This window comes from Mustela erminea, chromosome 19 (genome assembly GCF_009829155.1).
Source record: "Mustela erminea isolate mMusErm1 chromosome 19, mMusErm1.Pri, whole genome shotgun sequence".
In the NCBI taxonomy this organism is placed as follows: Eukaryota; Metazoa; Chordata; class Mammalia; order Carnivora; family Mustelidae; genus Mustela; species Mustela erminea.
The window spans coordinates 48,384,850-48,404,220 of NC_045632.1; the positions used below are offsets into that span (position 1 = coordinate 48,384,850).

Consider the following 19,371-nt stretch of genomic DNA (forward strand, 5'->3'; position numbering starts at 1 on the left):
GGTGGCCGCCACCGCCACCACCTCCTGAACTCTTCAACTTCCCAAACTGAAACTCCCTCCGCGCAGCCCGCGGCCCCCTCCACTCCGCTGCCCCAGCCTGCCAGCCGCCCCGGCACTCCAAGGAGCTCAGAGAAGTTCAACCACACAGTGTTTGTCCTTTCTGACTGGCTGCTTTTAATTAGTATGTAATTTTTTCAAAAGACTTGTATTACTCAGCATGATCCTCTGTCTCACAGCACTTACGGTTTCCAAACTCAAATGCACTCGAAGGATCAACATTTGTAACCACTGCAGGAGCCCAAAAGTACATCTCACAGGCTCCAAGACTAATTCCAAAGAGTTCGCGACCACTATGCACAGTGACACTTCCGGAATATGCCACAGTGATGACTTTAGGGCACAACTCTCCGATCACAGCTACCTCCTCACTGTTAACATGCCACACTGCCTACCCCCGTGACGAGCCACAGGAGCAACAAGTGACTGCAGGAAGGAAGCGCCCGGCAAACGGGGGCAGAGCAAGGAAGACTTACCTCCCAGCCCCTCCACCGAACGAAAGGCCGGCAGAGTTCATTCCCGCCAGGACGAAGTAGCCCCTCACCGAAGGAGACTCCCCCATGATGCACCTCATGTCCGGGGTGAAGGTCTCAGGGCAGTTCACCAACTTCAGGATCTCCAGGGTCTCCAGGTCGGGCATGCGACGCAGGAGGGAACTCAGCAGGGGCTCTGAACCGTGAAAACAAACCCAAACACGGTCCTCAGCTTTAGGGGATTCAAAACCTTCCAACTCCTGCTTCCCGACTCCCTCGTATCACAGAGAACCTCCTGAAGGAGGCTTTCTCAGAAGAGCCAAATGGCCCGAGTCAGAAAGCAGAAACCATGCTGGAGTTAAGGGACAAACCTACGAAGTGCCTGGCATAAAGACAGAGAAAAAAGACACTCGTTAGAAAGGCAAGGAGCTGTGGAAGGGCACACAACACACAGAAGGACAAGTAAGATCGCCAAGGGACTGGTAGTTGGGGAAAAGCAAGGATTTCCCAAACTGGAACAGCTACAAAAGACAGGTCACCAGCCTGTTGGCAAGTCAGCCCGGCATCTGGGAATTACTCCAGGGGGACAGTGGCAACAGATGAAACCAGACTGCAGCTGGCTGGTGGGTACACAGAGGGTTCTCTATACTATTCTCTGCACTTTTAAAAGTCTGAAATCTCCCATAATAAAAAGTTTATTTAAAAAAAAGAAGTCTATTAAGGGTGGAAGGGGAAACTCTACATTATACACCATATCTTTGGAATCTGGGCCATAGGGCTGTATTAACTATCTGTATTTCTTTTTAGTAAGGAAATTAAAAAATTACAAAATCAAGGGGCATATAAATACTGAATCACTGTGATATACACCTGAAACTAATACAGATTCATAGGTCAATTCTTCTTCAATAAAAACAAAAACCAGCTAAAAGGGACACCTGGGTGGCTCAGTCATTACGCGTCTGCCTTTGGCTCAGGTCATGATCTGAGGGTCCTGGGATCGAGTCCTGAATTGGGCTCCCTGCTCAGAGGGAAGCCTGCTTCTCCCTCTCCCACTCCCCCTGCTTGTGTTCCCTCTCTCGCTGTGTCTCTGTCAAATAAATAAATAAAATCTTTAAAAAAAAAAGTCTAAAAGACTACATTAACAAAAAGATTCTGCTTTCTAAAAATTTAATTTTCCAAGCTGCCTACAAAAAGGTTTCCTCCTAGCCTAGAATTTTAGCAGTTGTTTTAGGTATAGTAATAGGCCAGAAGTCCCTTAACTAAGATCTTTGTCCCCAGAAACTGCTACCCTGTAAGCACAGCCTTAGACCAGGCAAACTCCGTAGGCTATCCTCTGTGAACACCTCATGGGGCTGTTACAAAGATCGAAGAATGAACTCTTCTTGAAAAATGCTTTCAGAAAGACAGCATCTTAGACAACACGGGGCATTACAGTTACCCCCTAGTTTGCGCACCAAAGTGATCCCAGTCTTCCTGCAGATTCTGAATCTCCAGCTGGTTCTTGCCCTCAGTGAAGATGGGCTTCGGGTTCTTCTCAAAGCCCCCAGACAAGATGCCACCCTGCCAGTTCCGGATATAAATCCTTCCGTCAGCATCCACAATAGCTGAGGAAGAGAAACAACAAGGGAGTGGGGGATAGAAGGTTTAGAGGTAGGCCAGCTCTCTAAATGCACAGAAAAAGCAGAACCCAGACACCCATTATTAGCTATATTAGCTATATTAGCCAAAGAGCATCCAGGGAATGCAGACCTTTCGAGGTCATGGGGGAGGACCTGCCCCTCTCAGAGTCACAGGGGACACCGCTTCTCTGATCAGTTACCCAGAAGCTCTGACCCGGGCTCGCAACCAAACTACGGCACTGCTGCAGTGCTGCAGGAAAAGCCTAGCAGAATAAGGGGACCATAAGCCCATTCTCAGGGTCGAGACCTTCCAGATGATGTCAAGCACTCTCCTGTGGCACTCGGGGCCATGGAGCAACCGGACTGGAGCTCACCTAGAAGCCCTCTATAGTGTACGCCATTCCTGTCAAAAACTCCAGGTTACATTGCAAATATTCTTGGCCTGGACCTCTGTGTGGGGCTGCAATCAGCTTACAAAATCAACCAACCAAAAAATTGCTTCGGTGGAATGCCCATTTTGTCCATCCTTTCATAAAAAGTCCTTAGAGAAAAGGTAGAACTGGGTCGGCTTCCCCGTAACACGCTCCAGAAGAGACGAGGCTCTTCCGAGCACTATCCTGAGGAGAAAGTCTTCCTTTTCAGAGGACAGGACAGTGGCAAGGAAACAAGATTAAAAACAAAGTGTAAGTCCTCACTTGGTGTGTTGCTCTGCAGAGGGGTCTCCAAGGGGCGAGTCAGAAGGTAGAAGTGTTCGCAGGCATGTAACGGGATACTAACCGGCTCCTCGTTGGACAGACCCAGCTCGTATGCCCACTACAAACGGACAGATTGATTTGTGGGTGGGAAGAGGAAAGAAAGACAAATGAGCATGTTCAGCCGCTTGCCAGAGCTTAATTTCAAGTGGCCTGTGTGTGTACTTGCCCCAAGGTCAGGTGTGGGAAGCCAAGGTGCAGCCTGCTTTAGTTATGTGGGCGGGGAGCAACACGGTCCTTTTTAAACCATAACAATTATTTTTAGACCAAAGAACGAGAGATTTAGCAACTCGTAAAAGGAGCTCATTGGGGGGCAAGTGATGCCCTTGTAACAAAACGCCTGATACCTACAAATCCCAGATACCGTCATATGTGACGTTCACAAGGCAAAAAGCACCCCAGGTCCTCTGAAGATTGTAGAGTGGAAGGCAAGGAACCAATCTGCCTTAAAAGTAGGAGCAGCTTAGTGTTCTGAACCGAATCCACACTCCCGACACAAAAAATAGCCCTGTGCTTTATTTGCTGGGTGGCAGGATGAAATGAAACACCAAAGGAGACCCAACGCCAAGGATTTCTGTCAATGCCCGACCATTTCGCAGACTTCCTGGCACCAATTAACCCAGGGTGGCGGGAGGAAAAGGTCACCACTGGTGCTCCTCTCTGAGGACTGGCTGGAGGCCTCTGATTTAGAATAAAAGAATTCTGGGGGCGCCTGGGTGGCTCAGTGGGTTAAAGCCTCTGCCTTCGGTTCAGGTCATGATCCCAGGGTCCTGGGATCAAGCCCCGCATCAGCCTCTCTGCTCAGCAGGGAGCCTGCTTCTCCCCCTCCCCTCTCTCTGCCTGCCTGTCTGCCTACTTGTGATCTCTGTCTGTTAAATAAATAAAAATAAAAATATTTAAAAAAAAAAAAAGAATTCTGGGGTGTCTGGGTGGCTCAGTGGGCTAAAGCCTCTGCCTTTGGCTCAGGTCATGATTTCAGGGTCCTGGGATTGAGCCCTGCATCGGGCTTTCTGCTCGTCAGGGGGCCTGCTTCCTCTTCTCTCTCTGCCTGCCTCTCTGCCTACATGTGATCTCTCTGTCAAATAAATAAATAAAATCTAAAAAAAAAAAAAGAAAAAAAAGAATAAAAGAATTCTGAGGTTTCTAGTCCAAACAAGGAACAGGTGATCCCTGAGGACTGCTGAGTTCATCACTGCATTAACCTTACATCTCCATACCTAAAATCCCAGAGGTAACAGTGAAGTGAGAAAATCAGTGACCCAGTATGGTTGCTCACCTACCTGACCAGCACAGTTGACAAAATACTGGCACTCGATCTGTCCTTTATCTGTCTCCACACCAGTAACTTGACCTTTCTTGACCATTACGTGAAGAACACTGGTCCGGTCATAGATCTGGACACCTGTTCCAAGGTAAAGAAAGTTGATGCATCCATTCTCTAATGGCCCAGAATTAAGGTCTCTGTAGCAGATTCTCAACCCCTGAGAAACACTGAAAAAGCCAGGTCAGTGATTTATTAAAAAAAAAAAAAAAAAAAAAAAAACCTCCCAGGAACCACATCCTGAGACTGTATCAGTGGGCCTTTTCCAAGACTTAAAACAGCGGACAACGTTAGCACACAACTCCATTCCAGGAATCATAAAAGGGGTAGGGGAGAAAAAGTTCAAATAAAGCACCTTAAATCCTAATGCACCCACATCGTGAATCAGTTCATCCAAAGAGAACACCGTAGACAGTGGTTAGTCTTCCCCTCGTTCATTCCAACCCCAGGACACAACCAGCTGTGGATTTAGTCCACTTGTGTCTTTTGACCTTGGAGCTTCTCATGTTCTTGGGGGTGGGGGGAGTCCCATAAGCCTGAAGTGCACTGATCAGTACTAAAAGCAGTTCCTTAGAACTTTATTAAGAAAAATATGGCCCTGAGGAAACATTTATTAACAAATAGTACATTCAAACAAACACTCTAAGAGGCAATGCTCAGAAACGGAAGCTGAACTGGAGTCACTGCCAGTTGTGAGACACCTTCTTATGTAACCTCTTCCTTCCTCACCCAGGAACCCGCTTACCATTTTGGGAGGCAGCACTGGCCAGGGCAAGAGCCACATCAGCAGAGGACACCACGGCATCCTCGGGAACATGCATGGCCCCCACCAGGTCGTGCACATTGAGGAGAGGGTGAAGTTCGGCGACCTTCTTGGGAGAGATGATCTCAGAAGGGATGCCTATGACACTGCCGCAGAACACAAGGGGACAATGATATGCATGGCCCTCTGGCAGAGGTCAGTCTGACAGGAGCATCAGGACAGGCTTCTAGCCTCATACGTACTTCAGCCTTGAGTTGATGCGCTTCAGGGAGATCAGCCGGTCCTGAGTTTGGGCCAGAAAGACTGAGCCTGTCCTTATGTAACCTGTAAGGAAAACCAGCCCAGACTGAGCAGCCCAGGCCTCCCGTAGGGGTCAGAGGGGCAAGCCTCCTAGACTGTAAGTTCGAAGACCAGTGAGGGGTCCTGGCACCACCACCACCCAGACATCCTCGGCTAGGGTTTTGGGAGGATCGAGTTGGATTTTCATGTACATCTTCAATAATCACTCATAAAATAAAAATGAGAGATACTGTTGCTACAAAGCTTTTTGAAAGGGAATGTACCCCAGAACCCATCTCCTTCTTCAGTCTTTTTAGCCTTTTTCCCTGTGGTTTTGGTGGGAGTGTGACCCCGATGCAGGCCACTCACAACACTGGTGCCCAGGGGCTGGGCCCTCCCTCTCTCACTGCAGCACAGCCAGTGGGTCTGTGGCCTCAGTCAGCCCAACAGACAGACCCTCCTGGGTGGCATACTGGGTCTGGAGCAAGTGGGTGACTGCTGGAGGCCGGTCATCTCAGGTGCAGCAGCATCCTGGCCAGACGGGCCCTGTTTCAGCTGAGGGGCTGCCTGCACTGGGTTCCCCCTGGTCCAGCCTCTATGCTCCTTTCTCCAGCTGGCAGCCTTCCGCCAACTCGACTGGCTCCCATGGCCTTCCGACAAACTCCCTTCTGTCCAAGTTGGCCGGAGTCAATTCCTGGTCTTTGCAGTCAGCATACCTGACACAACCTTGATCGCGCTTGGGTCAGTGACAATCTCCCTAACATACTTCACTCTCAGTTCTGATGATGAAAAAGCTAAATCAATCAGGCCATCTTTTTAAAAGACAGCACAGGAGGATCTCTTAAATATATTTCTCGTCTCTTTTGAAATCATCAGGTAAATATGCCCTTCCCTGACACAACAAGAATGTCTCAGTTCGGAGATTAAATTTCAGAGACTGCTTTTTAAAAACTGCAGACAGACCAGGCCAGTGCGGTGATCGTGGCCAGTGAGGGGGCTGATCACAAGGAGTCTCACCTGCAGACAAGGCTTTAGCAGTCACTTCCCACTCCCTAGCAAACAGTCCCCCGGGAGGACAGGGCCACTGTGCACAAAGCTGCACATCACAGCACACGCATGAGGCCAAACTGCGCTCTTCCCCACAGAACCACCGGCCACAACAGTCTGTCACTGCTTCACAAGCCTCCCGGTCCACTGTCTTCCCACAGAGGACTTTTAAAATTTGGTCTAGAGCTTCCTGACATAAAACGTGCTTTATCCCAGGTTTGAAGCCATAACATAGAACTTCTCAGGTTTGGTAAGAGAAGGTAGATATCTGATACTAAAAAACAAGTCAGAGGGCCGCCTGGGTGGCTCAGTGGGTTAAAAAACAAGTCAGAGAAGAAATACAAATGGCCAACAGACCTAAGAAATAATATTTAAGTGGTAAAGATGCAAACTGGAATCTGATAACTTTTTCCATCTCTCATATTAGTAAAAATGAAAATAATACCCAACGTGGGGCACCTGGCCGGCTCAGCTGATAGAGCACGCGACTCTTGCTCTCGGGGTCATGAGTTCAAGCCTCACGTTGGGCAGAGAGATTAGTTAACAAGAAAGTAGAATGGAAACCCCATATGTAGTACTGAGGAGACGCTGAGGCAGTAAGCGCGCTCACACCTGCTGGTGACGGGTAGCTCCTTCGGGGACAGATCTGGCCCCGAGTTGAAAATACGAACGCTTTTTGCTCAAATCATCAATCTTCTAGAACTCTGTCTTTTAGAAACAGCAAGAGAAAACAAATGCAAACTACAGGGATCTGTACTGCATCACTCCAACAACCAAAAAAGGATACTATGAACATCAGGTAATGGGAAGTGGACAAACCAACGGCGCATACTGGGGCACCCTCCTCTGCAGTTATGAAAGGCAGACTGTTTTTTTTTTTTTTTTAGATTTTATTCATTTATGAGAGAAAGAGTAAGAGAGAGCACAAGCAAGCATGAGTGGGAGAGAGAGGCAGAGGGCAAAGCCGGCTTCCCGCTGAGCAGGGAGCACAACCTAGAGCTCGATCCCAGGACCCCGGGACCATGCCCTAAACTGAAGGTAGATGCTTAACAGACTGAGCCTCCCAGGCGCCCCAAAGCACTTATTCACATGAGCTGCCTCACAGAGCCTTCCATAATACGCTTTAATGATTATTAAAAATATTTTTGCATTTAATGAAACAAAAAATGAACATGTACCAAACAATTTCCGGTACAAAAGATGGCATGAAGAGCATATGATGAACTGATAAACACCAACAAAAGGTAAAGCAAACTTTGGAGACACAAGATCTGCATGGACCACCTCATTTGAAGTAGTGACGTGTCAGATTAGTAAAGGAGCAAAGACACCCCTCACATAAATGCACTCTCTCTGAGGATTAGCGTGTAATATCCGGAAATCCAGCTTGTATACAGGTCACGTGTCTTCATTTAATGGCTCAAAACCAGTCCCCCAACTGACCCCTGCACATCCTGCCGGGTAACGGAATTCTCCGTTGGGGACCCCACGTCCCCTTTCCGCTGCACCATGGCTGAACCGCAACGGGGGTGACAGACTAGCGTGACCCCTGGACCCTCCCCGGCCTGACTTCCTTGCTGCCCTGCAAAGCAACAGGGAGACACCAGGCTCAAAATGCGGTTCCAGGAAATGACCCAGAACTCCAGTGAGATGAACTTCCCTTACAGACAAGAGGCCTACGGCCCGGGTTCCTCTCGCATCCAAGCAGGTAAGCGATGCAGGGCTCGGCAAAGCACGAGGAACAGAACCCGGGACCGCAGGTCGGCAGTTCCGGCTCGGGGCCCGCAAGGCAGACCCTCTCCTGACTCCGACTCTGCTCCCACCCGACTCAAGTACCCGTTGCCCCCAAATTAAATCCAACCAAAAGGGACCCGCTCCCGCCTGTCCTGCACGCAGCAGCCAACCTCCGTGACAAAAGCAGAGGTGGTGAGGAGCGGGGACGCCTTTTACTATCTTCACTGAGTCCGCGCCGCTCCAGAGGAAGCCCGGCCAAGTCTGAGGACACTGCGGGGAGGGGGGGGCGGGGACACCAGGCTCATCCACTGGGCAGAGGGCCGCGGCCTCTTCCCTCCCCTCCTCCAACTCCTCTCCTGGCATCTCCCCTCTGCACGAACACAGCCCCCCGCTCCCAGTTCCCAGACATTCAGTCTTGATCCAAGATTTACAGGCGAGGCGACGCTTCGCCAGAGTAGGAATCCTGTGAAAGGGAAATGCCATAAAACCTCGGCCTTTGAGGGCGCCTGGGTGGCTCAGTGGGTTAAGCCGCTGCCTTCAGCTCAGGTCATGATCTCAGGGTCCTGGGATCGAGGCCCGCATCGGGCTCTCTGCTCAGCAGGGGGCCTGCTTCCTCCTCTCTCTCTGCCTGCCTCTCTGCCTGCTTGTGATCTCTCTCTGTCAAATAAATAAATAAATAAAATCTTAAAAAAAAAAAAAAAAAACCCTCGGCCTTTGAGTACGTCAACTCTCACCTTCCCAACAACAGCCATGTCGCGGGTCACATAAGCGCTGAACGGGCAGCAAAGGAGACATCCCCGGTGCTTACGCTGCGACCCCCGGCAGGGCCACCTCAGCGGGCAAGCAAGTCAGGCTACTACCAACCTTGCCAGGATCGGCCTGGAACCATCTGGGATCTGAATTACGCGGGTCTTCAGAAGAGCAACCCTGACGGACACGGGCGTCCTGAATTTTCAGCTCTAGACCCCGCTACTCCCCCAGGACAACTCCCGTGGCCACCAAACGGTTTCATCAGCCCCTGGGCTTCTGGCCGATCCGTCACCTGACGACACGCGGACAGACACCCTCTACCTTGTGACCCTGCGGGGCTGTCCCGGGGCTCGGCCCTCCCCTTCTACTTGCTCCGGTCATACTTAGCTCGCGACTGCCTGGGGTCTTTCCCCTTGACGACACACATGACGGGTAACCTACGTTTAAGCTCTTTGGTCAGAAACAGCCTTCAGAGCAACCAGGCAGGTGCCGCGGCTCAGAGCAATGTCACCATCACGCACCGAACCGGGGGCAAGTCCTCGGCGGCTTCGTTCAGGAGCCACGTGTGGCCACTTGCTAGATAGACTTCAGTGAGTGAAGTCACAGCAAATGGCCCAGGGAGCCGTTCACATCCTGAGGATGACAGGCTCCGGAAAGGATCCGGGGTAAGGACGGATCCCCTCGACCGGCGGGCAGGGAAATGGGACACAGCGCAACATGCTGACAGACTCGCGCCAGGAAAAGACCCCGGCGAGTGGCAGCGCCGGCCTGGTACTCGAGTCCTGACCACCGAACCCGCGGGCTGATGCGGTGCCGGGCGCAGACGGCCCGGAGCCCCGGAGTCCGCGCCACAGGCTGACCGGCGGGCGGCGGATTACCTGCTTACCTGTCTGGATGCCCGTTTCTTGCTCTAACTGGTGGTAGAGCTTGTTGGAATAGTCTGCCATCTTCTGCTCGATGGTCAGGTGCCTGGCGGTGCTCAGGATGCCAGCACAGAACCTCGTGGAGCCAGCAGCCAGCCTGCAGGACGCATCCAAAATGCCATCAGATGGACTCGCTCCCCCCGCGTGACAGCAGCTAGGTCAGAGACCCACATTACAGCGTCGTCTGTCAGCTGGGAAGGGGGAGGCCACCTCCCTAGCCACCGACAGGAGTGGCACTGAGCAGCCCAGAATCCCCTCAACGGCAGGATACTCCACACGGGCACAGAAAAAGGAACGAGAGAAAGCTTTTCTGCCACAATATGGAACAACCCTAACGAGCAAAGCAAGGGGAGGGACACTGTTTAAGGTGCGCTACCAACCTGAATACAAAAGTGGAAAAAATAACAATATTTTTGTTATTTAACCCTGTATAATATTTTGTTATATAACCCTGTCCATCAGGGTTGCTCTCTGAATGCCCAGGTACACGCATCCGAGCTGACCTATACAGACGCGCTCATATGAGCGGGGAGCATCTGGAATGATACACAAGGAACTTAACTTGCCTCCACCGAGGGAAACTTCGAGCTAGAATCTGGAGCGGGGGGCAGATTTTCCCCTGTACATTCTTACAATTTTCATTCTGAGTCGTGTACATGTATTGCCTACTCAGAAATAAATACAACAGACGTGTTAAAGGTCATCCACTTTCTGGCAGGCAACAGCACAGAAAGGGGACATTCTGGGGAAAGTGAAACAGCCTGAAACAGAGCATGAACCTCAGTTAACCACTGTGGCACCTGCCGGATCCATGACATCCAACCGGGACCCCACTCTGCAACGCGCCTCCTGGGCCGAGGCGCACGGGCACGCTTCATGACCTTCGTGAATGTTCTGTCCCTTTACCACTGCACTCGAGTGCGTGAGCCCCGTGAAGGAAAGGAGCAGAGATGCACAGCCTCTTCCGGCTCGGCTCACAGAGGAAGCTCCCGAGCCACAGGGCTGGTGTTGCTGTGGACTACAGTGGAGAGGACAAGACGGTGAGGTGCGCCATGACCCCGAAATGAAGCACACCCTCTGAGGAGACCTGCCGTGCTGGAACCGGGCAGCTCACTCTGAGCCGAAGAACACGGGCATAATCATCGCACAACTGCGTCCAGGAGCCTTTCTGTGGCTCTTCTCCTGCTACTGAGTGCCAGTCAGCCTGGCTACTGTTGGGCCCGTGTTACTCGGAGGGGAGGGGAGGGGATGAGGGGAGCTCGAGCAGTGGGTGCAACACAGCCCCACGCTGTGTGTGTCTGCTCCTTACCTGCCCTGCTCCAAAAGGACAATATCCTTCCACCCCATCTTGGAGAGGTGATAGGCCACGGATGTGCCCATGATCCCGCCACCGCAGATGACCACCTGCGCCTGGGCGGGCAGGGCGACAGAATGCGCCTCGGCGGCCGACGCACTGCTCCTCCCCGACGACCGGTTCTGCCATCCTTGGCCGGGCCTTTGTCTTCGGACCACTGACAGCAACCGAAAAAACATCCCGTCTGTCGGCAGCTCGGAGGTGTGCTCTCACTCAGCTACGGCGGAGATCCCCGACATTCACACTAGACGGAGAAAGCAACCAGATTTCATTCCACCGTACTCTGTGCTCAGGATTACTGAGAAAGGGAAAGGAGGCGACAGAGACCAGATAGCCACGCTTTCTGCCAGTGTCTGAGGCCCTGCAGTTCCAGATGCTTCACCAGCTATAGAGACAGCAGGGGACGACGACACCTTTATGCAACTGTCATTAGAGACACAGAGCGTAAGGGGGCGTTGGAGTGTCTGTGAGGGTGCCCACGGCAGGGGCGGTCTGTACCCAAATCAAACAAGGAGCAAAGCCAATGTGCTGTTATAACTGAAGTCATATGCCAAATAGGACGGACGGGAACAAGGAACACTGGAAAAGAGACCTGATGGTGACCAGGAATCAGCCGGCTGCATCTTCCGGACAGAGGCACAAGCATGTGCAAAGGCCCCGGGTAGGGGGTGGGGTGGGCAGACCTTGAGAAGTCCCAGCACAGAAAGGAGGCCAATATGCCCACAGCGTGATCAGCGGAGGGGACCCACGACAAGGCTGGAGAGGCAGGCAGAAAGCGAGGACACACAGCCCTTGGATGCCATCGTGACAAGCTGGGATTCCACTCCAAGTGCAAAGGAAAATACAGAAGCAGGGAATGAAATAATTGGATATGCTTTTCCAAGATCAGTCCGGCTCCACGGTGGGGAGAGGACTGGAGAACGAGAGGAAAAGCAGGGCTGGAAAGCGACCGCCGTAGTCCTAGAGGGAGGGCACGGAGACTCAGAGCAGGATGGTGGCAGTGGAGTCAGAGCCGCAACTGGATTGTTCTGGACGCGAAATGACAGAACTGACTGCCAACAAATGGGATGTTAAAAATGGGGCAAGGGGAGAAATAAGGATGACGGCAGAGTTTCTGGGTTAAGCAACCGATGCCACTTACCACAGTGTGAAGGGCTAGGGATGGGAGGGAGGCGGGCAGGGAGTGAGCGAGAGGGAGGCTGGGAAGGGGCGCGGGCGGGCCAACAGCCCACCCGAGGGGTTACATGCAAGATGTCTGGCGGGCATCCACGGGGAAAGGACCAGCAGTGGCCAGACATCCAGGCCTGAAGCCAAGGACCAGTGCGGGTATCTGGAGACCCAGCATGCTGAGGAACAAGAAGGACCCTGAGGCTCCCCAGCACGCAGAGCTTGGGAAGAGGAAGAAGTACCGGGCAGAGGACAGAGCGCTGGGGAGACGGACAGCATCGACAAACAGACGGGGTTCAAGAGACAGAGAAGGAGCCGTGGCGAGGCAGAAAGAGGCCTGGGCTGTAGTGTCACAGAAGCCAAGAGAGGAAAGGGGCTTTAAGAAGCGGTTCCCGGGACGCCTGGGTGGCTCAGTTGGTTGGACGACTGCCTTCGGCTCAGGTCATGATCCTGGAGTCCTGGGATCGAGTCCCGCATCGGGCTCCCAGCTCCATGTGCAGTCTGCTTCTCCCTCTGACCTTCTCCTTGCTCATGCTCTCTCTCACTGTCTCTCAAATAAATAAATAAATCTTTAAAAAAAAAAAAAGCGGTTCCCTACGGACGGTGCCTGAGGGACCCTGCAGCACCATGGACAAGGGTCTGCTGGGACAGCAGAGGTCCTTGGTGTCCCCAAAAAGAGCATTCCCAGGGGAGTGCTCGGGATGAAACCGGGGCCACAGCAAGCTCCCGAGCGAGGAGATGAGGGAGTGAGGACTGTTCCTTCACTTTCTGTTCTGAAGGGAGCAGAGCACCAGCCAGCAGCAAGAACGGGAGCAGAGCAAGGCTCTTGGTCTCTAAAGGCACGGGCCCTGAGCCTGTTTCACTGCTGGCGGGAAGGGCCGGGAAAAGGGAAAGAGGTGGGTCTGGAAGGAGAGCTGGTGACAAAGAATGAGGTCCTGGAAGAGGAGAGAGAGGACCCAAAGCTGTGGTGAGGGACGGTGTGCGCCGTGTCTGCACAGGCCGCGGGCTGGAGGGAGACTCAGGGACCGGCAGGCCTCCTCCCAGATGCAGGGGTGGGTGGGGGAGTCCAGCCTGGCTTATCCCGCACCCTCGGGTGTCACAGGCTGGGACCAGCATCATCAGACAGAGCAGCAGAAGGGTATGGGATCGGGTCACCAGGGAGAACTACTCTCCCAGCAAAGCAGAGGCCTGTTCAAGGTTCAGGAAACTGCAGACACACCTGCCGGGAGACGGCAGGGTCACCAGCGTTGGGGGGGAGGGGACTTCCGAGGAGAGCCCCGGCAGACAGCACGCCCAGCAGCATGCGGGGGCCCCAAAATCCCAACTCGTCCAAGGCCAAGGTGTGGCGCCTATCCACCACAAACATCTCCGAACAGAGACTGAGCAAGGCCTACACCGCATGCCAAGTCAAATCCTACCCAACCAGGGCCGATCACTCGGCCGCCTCGCAGTAGTCACCAGGCCTCCTCGCACCCTTGGTCCCTGCCCAAGGGTCTCAAGAGAGAAGCTTCTTCCTGCAACCTCGTGGCCACAGCACCAACTTCTGTGCTTCCCTCCCTCCCCACCGCCCTGCATCCTCCCCTCCAGATCTCTCCACTGTGCCCTCCAGAGGATCCTTTCCAAAGTTAAGCCCTGGCCCTTCGCCCAGTACCTCTCCCCTGGGTGTCCACAGAGCCGCAGCTCCTCTGAGGGAGCGGCCACCCCTTCCTGGCCAGCCGCGTTCTACTGAGCTCGCCTCCAGGGGGCGGCGGGGAGCATCCTCCTCCCCCTCCCCCTCCCCCTCCCCTCGGAAGGATTACAGCTTGGTCACACTGGAACAGACTCAGTTCCTCCATGGCTCAGGCCAGTGGCTACCCCCTGCCTAACCCGGGGGCCATCACGGGTTCAGCCACAGGCAGATGTCTGTGTATGTTCTGCCTCTGAACCCGCAGCACTGATCCTCTCCAGACCTCGGACCCCCCACCCTCCTTCCTTCAAAGCAGATAACCCCACTCATCTCCTCCCCTGAAACTCCACCGACAATCCCACTGGCATCTGCAACCATCTCTCCTTCCCTCAGAGGGTCCAAAGTTCAAGGCTGCAAGAGCCCCAGAACCCTCCCCCTCCTCCCCAGGAACCCAGGTCCGTGAACCCAACTCCTCCTCCATGTGCCTTCGGTGCCCTCCTGACCCTCAGCGTTTTCACATGTTCAAGTCCTCCCAATCCACTGAAGAAACAGAACAAAGCCTCCATAAATGTCTTTGAGTAGCGATTTTTCACTTTAAAAATTCTAAATGATAAAAAATATGGTCTTGGCGGAAAACACAAACATAGAAGGCAATTATGATTTCCCATCAGGGTGCCTGAGTGGCTCAGTTGGTTGAATGTCAGACTTGGCTTCAGCCCAGGTCATGGTCTCAGTGTCAGGGGATCAAGCCCCATATAGGGATTCTCTCTCCCTCTGCCTCTTTCCCCACTTATCGGCACATGTGCACCTGCGTGCGGTCTCTCTCTCAAATAAATGAATAAAATTTAAAACAACGATTTCCCACCATACGAAATAAGCAGTCCCATGTGCTGCTCTGCTCTGCACCCGAGTGCTGCTGCCTGACTGTGTCCTTCTTCCCTTACCCCTCAGTGACTGCACGGTCTGCCGGTGGTCAAGCCAGAGGTTCCTCTTTTTTTTGAAGATTTTATTTATCTATTTATCAGAGCCAGAGAGCGTGCACAGGCAGGGGGAGTGGCAGGCAGAGCAGGGAGAAGAAGAAGTAGGCTGCCCGCCTTGCCTAGGTCCCAATGCAGGACTGGGTCCCAGGACCCTGGAATCATGACCTGACCTGAGCCAAAGGCAGCCACTTAACTGACTGAGCCACCCAGGCATCCTGAGCCAGAAGTGACTCTTAATGCGAACTCACAACCTGTCTTTTCACTTCACGAATACCTTCAGAAAAGGGCTTCCTGTATGATCTGTCCCTTTTCCCCCCATTTCCTGTCTGTCCCAAACCCAAAGCAGTTTGGCTTCTGTGCACCCCCTCCCCCAACAGCCAGAAATGCTGCTCTCACCCAGAAGGCTCATGTTGCCAACTTCTGGGAACACTGGCCCCCTCCTCATAAGGTCCTCTTCAAGCACCGCATGTCGCCCACCGCTCCTTCTACTCACACCCTCTTTCCTGGTTTAATCCTGACTCCGACTACCCTGGCCACGTCTTTGCTGGCTGCTCTCCCTTGTCCATCTTTCCGAGTCCATGTCCCTCATGGGGCTCTGGGACCAGTTACTCCCCCCGGTCCCCTACTTTCTGGGGGATTTCACTGCCTACCGTGACCGAGGGCCCAACCCACAGCGGCCACAACATTTGCGTCTGCACCTCCAAGGGAACAACAGCAAGTCCGCTTGGGCTCCCAGAGGTCAAAATGGGCACATCCAACAGGGAAACCCATCCTCCACAATCTCCAAATCTTCTCCATTTCTGTGTCCCCCGTGTGACTCCATATATGAGAACCCTGGGTGTTACCCTGGGCTCCTCCTCTCTTGGCTCCTCTATGCAGCCAACCTGCAAGGACCAAGGATTCCACAGGCTTCATTTCCCTCAGGTGGACCAACTTCTCCCACCCCCCACCCCACACCCCCCCCCCCCCGCTCCGGCTACCAGAGTACAGGCGGCCACCCGTGCTCAGATTACCGAAGAAGCTTCCTGAAAGGGTTTCCACACCCCGTTCTCCCCACACCCCACAATCCTGACACAGGACGCTAAGCCAGTCTTCTCAAATGAAAATCTTGTTTCACGCCCCTGCTTAAAACTCTTCAGTAACTTTCTGATGCCCTCAGGAAAAGGCAATCTCCTTCGCAGAAGTGCAAGACCCTTCACTCTCTGGCTCATTTCTTATCTCTGCTCTCTCTGGAGCCAGGCTGAACCTTTCTGTAACTAATTCCTCAAACAGGACAGGATTCTGAAACCCCCGGGATCTGGGCACACTGTTCCTCTAACCAAACAGTATAGCTCCCGCAAATCTCCCCCCACTCCCCAAACAAGGGTAACCGCCAAGGCTCTCAGCCTGAAATCTTATTAGACCCCTCCCCCAGCACTGGGTCAGGTGGCCCTCGTATGTTCTCCCATCGCACCCTGGGCTTCTCCCAGCACAGAGCTTCCCGGACCATGTTGGTCAATCAGGGAAACAGCACAAAAGCCCAGCTGAGAATGTAGGCTTTACAGAGAGAGAGACAGCTGGCGGTTTGAAAGCCTCCACCCACCTCTCATTAGCTCTAGGACTTGCAGCAAGTATTCCATCCCCATGCTTTGGGCTCCTCATCCACGAGGTAAGCTAGGACGACCTGCCTCACACAGCTGCTACAAACACCCAATCAGACTAGAAGGAAAAACATGGCCACTGGACCTACGAAGCACTTAGTAAAGATACTTTTTAGTATCCTATAACCATGGAGATCTCTGGGAACTGGGACCAATGATATAACTTGATCATACTTCTCCCAGCATTCAGGATAGGCACCTAGGAAATATAAGTTGCTAAATGGATAAGAAGAGAGAACACACGGGGGTGGGGAGGGAGGAGTTCAATGAGGACTCAGAGATCTCAAGGCTACGCTCTCAGACTTCAGGGGATATCTAAATCACGTGAAAGAATTTTTAAAAAGAAAATGGGAATATTTTCAAAGGCAGTTACAATCTACCAGATACTGCGTTAGGTGTACAACTGACTTAAAACTCACAAACCTATAAGGCACTAAAATTTCTTTTCTACTGCTTGGGGAACCTGAGGCACAGGGAAGGAACTCGACCAAGCTTCTCTAATGCCAGTAGTGGCAGAGCCAGGAGTAAGACCCTGTCGGGAAGGCACCACAGAGTCTACCCTAGAATCTTTACTCCCTGCTACCCATCAAACAACCTCAGACGAGTACAGAAGCGGTAGCTGTGAGGCCAGAACCACAAGACACATCCCTTGGCGGGATAAAAGGAATTGCAAATGCCACAGAAGACACATATTAACAGATGAGGTTTAAGATGAAATAAACAATGTTAGAAACCTAGACTGTTCCAGGAAAAAAAAAAAAACAAACAGCCTAGGGTGATGAGAACCAAGTAGAAGATTTGTGACCTTGTGTGCATCATGACCTTGAAAGAATCAGTGAGTGGTGGAGGCAAACAAGAACCAAAAAAGATTTAAAGTGGATCCAAACAAAGAAAGGCAGGTGCCAGAGTATCCAAGTAGGTTTGGCAGCAAAACCAAGGCCAAGCTTGACGGCAGAGAAGGGAAAGTCACTAGACAAGAAACCGAAGGTGTCAAAAACAAAGAAAGAAAAGCGATAACCGGATTTAAAATGTGTGTGTGTGTAAAAATACATATCTTAAGCTTTATTTAAGTACTCTCCACACCCCATTCGGGACTCACATGCTCTCCCGACTAAACAAGTCACGCGCCCAAAACAAATTATATTTTTAAAAAACTAAGACGACCCTACAATGCCTTCCGCTAAGAAGAAAAATTATCTGCCGAGCAAACTCAATATCGGGACTAGGTATGCCCAGATCTGCTTACACCAACACGACCAAGAGGGCAGCTCCAAGTCCCTCTGAGTCGTTCCTCTGTACGGTCACAGCGTGTGTACAAACGGGCCGCTGGGGACAACGAAGACTGGTGAGGGGAGAGCGCTTAAGAAGATGTCCCACACCTGCCTCAGCCCTAGAGCCCCCCAGGACTTTTCTCTCCCAGGCTCCCCCTCTGGAGAGTCGGACCCTGCCGGTGCTGGGTGTGTAATTCTCAACAAGTGCCACCAGGTGATCACACAAGTTTAAGAAATCAATACGAACCGCCAGCGCCGGCCAGGTGTGCCCGCCAGGTGAGCCCTGGGGCGCGGCTCCCCACCTCCTTCCCTCCGCAGCCCCGTACGTCACGCTCACACACACCGGCAAAGGACACCTGAAGACGCCCGCACCCCATCTGTGTCCTTCACATCGGTGCCGAGGGCTCACGCATCACGAAGACGGCCCACTGCCCCGGGCCTACACTGTCCCCGCTAACTTGGCTGCCGCACTCTGCAGCAGTCCCGCAAGTTAGTGAGGCGCAGGCGGACCGCAGAGCGTCTCCAGGCGGGAAAGCAACTGCGCCCGCAGCGGACGATGACCTGCGAGCCCGGCCTCCTCCGCCCTAGGTGCTTGCAAGCCCGAGGCCGGGAGCGCGAAGCGCGGTCACCGCCGGCGCTCTGGACGTCGGGCTGAGGCGGCGGACGCCACCTGAGGGGCCGCGGCGCAGGCCCCGGGGCAGCCGGGCACTAGTCTCCGAAACCCGGACCACCTCGGCCGGACGGAGCACAGCCGCGGACAGGCTGGGAGAGATGAGGCGAATCCCTCTCGACCCCGGCCGCCAGAGGCCTGAGGTCACCCGGCGCAAGCGACACGAAACGCGGGGCGGCCGGGACCAGCCCCGAGGGAGACCAGAGCGGAAAGGGGGGCGCTGAGACGCGCTGAGAGGCCAGAGCGGCCCCACAGCGGTTCCTTACCTCACGGGCCTCCGAGCGCTCCGCGGTCAGCACCACCCCGGCGGCAGCCGGGCAGCAGCCACAACAGTTGCGAGGGGTCCCGGCACCAGAACGCGCGGAACGGGGAAGGGAAAGAGGCGGGGCAGAGGGAGTAAAAAGTTCCGGGGAACGCCGGGGACCGCGACCTTCCGCGCTTTACGGCCCCCACAAGGGTACGCCGGCGCGAGATCGCTCCCGCGCACGCGCGCGCCGTGACGTCCCCGTGGCGGCCCCTCCCCTGCCACGTGGGGCTTGTTTGGGTCTGCGAGGCCCCGCCCCGGGACTCTGGGCGTCAGCCGCGGTGGTCCTGATGTTTTTGAACTCCGGCTGCCCAGTGGGTTGACCTCTGCAGGTGGACCCAGGAGGTCCGCGGTGGGGCGCTCGCCCTGCGGTGCTCTGGGGAGCGCGGAGCTTCGTTTTGCCCTCCAGGCGCGTTCCCACTTCTGTCCCTGGGTGGGTCGAGGCCCAAAGCCGCTCTGGACCCGCAGGCTCTGGCTCTTCCCGGGCGAGGCGGGATTTATAGAGGCCCTGAGCTCTGGCACCCTGCACCTTCCTGGCCTGTCTGGGACGAGGGAAATGGACTCTCTCGGTCCATCTTCTGACAAGGCCCCCGTCCAG

The 19,371-nt window shown here is 53.7% G+C and overlaps 1 protein-coding gene across 7 annotated transcripts in view; it reads right to left on the bottom strand.

The window, feature by feature from the left end:
- Positions 1 to 18,848, bottom strand: part of LOC116578850 (pyruvate dehydrogenase phosphatase regulatory subunit, mitochondrial) — a 37,693-nt gene extending 18,845 nt beyond the window's left edge. For 5 of the 7 annotated variants that reach the window (XR_004281070.1, XR_004281067.1, XR_004281068.1 and 2 more), the window contains exons 1-9: positions 18,736 to 18,848; positions 11,031 to 11,319; positions 9,685 to 9,818; positions 5,231 to 5,312; positions 4,971 to 5,134; positions 4,185 to 4,306; positions 2,848 to 2,965; positions 1,988 to 2,137; positions 534 to 726 (exon numbers count right to left, since the gene is read on the bottom strand). Coding sequence is in view for 3 of the 7 variants with exons in the window: in XM_032323437.1 (XP_032179328.1) it covers positions 534 to 726; positions 1,988 to 2,137; positions 2,848 to 2,965; positions 4,185 to 4,306; positions 4,971 to 5,134; positions 5,231 to 5,312; positions 9,685 to 9,818; positions 11,031 to 11,254 (1,187 nt within the window). In the remaining 4 variants the exon portion in view is untranslated. The remainder of the gene's footprint in view (positions 1 to 533; positions 727 to 1,987; positions 2,138 to 2,847; positions 2,966 to 4,184; positions 4,307 to 4,970; positions 5,135 to 5,230; positions 5,313 to 9,684; positions 9,819 to 11,030; positions 11,320 to 18,735) is intronic. The other 2 variants (XM_032323438.1, XM_032323439.1) reach the window with 2 other exon arrangements.
- Between the last annotated feature and the right edge of the window lie 523 nt (positions 18,849 to 19,371).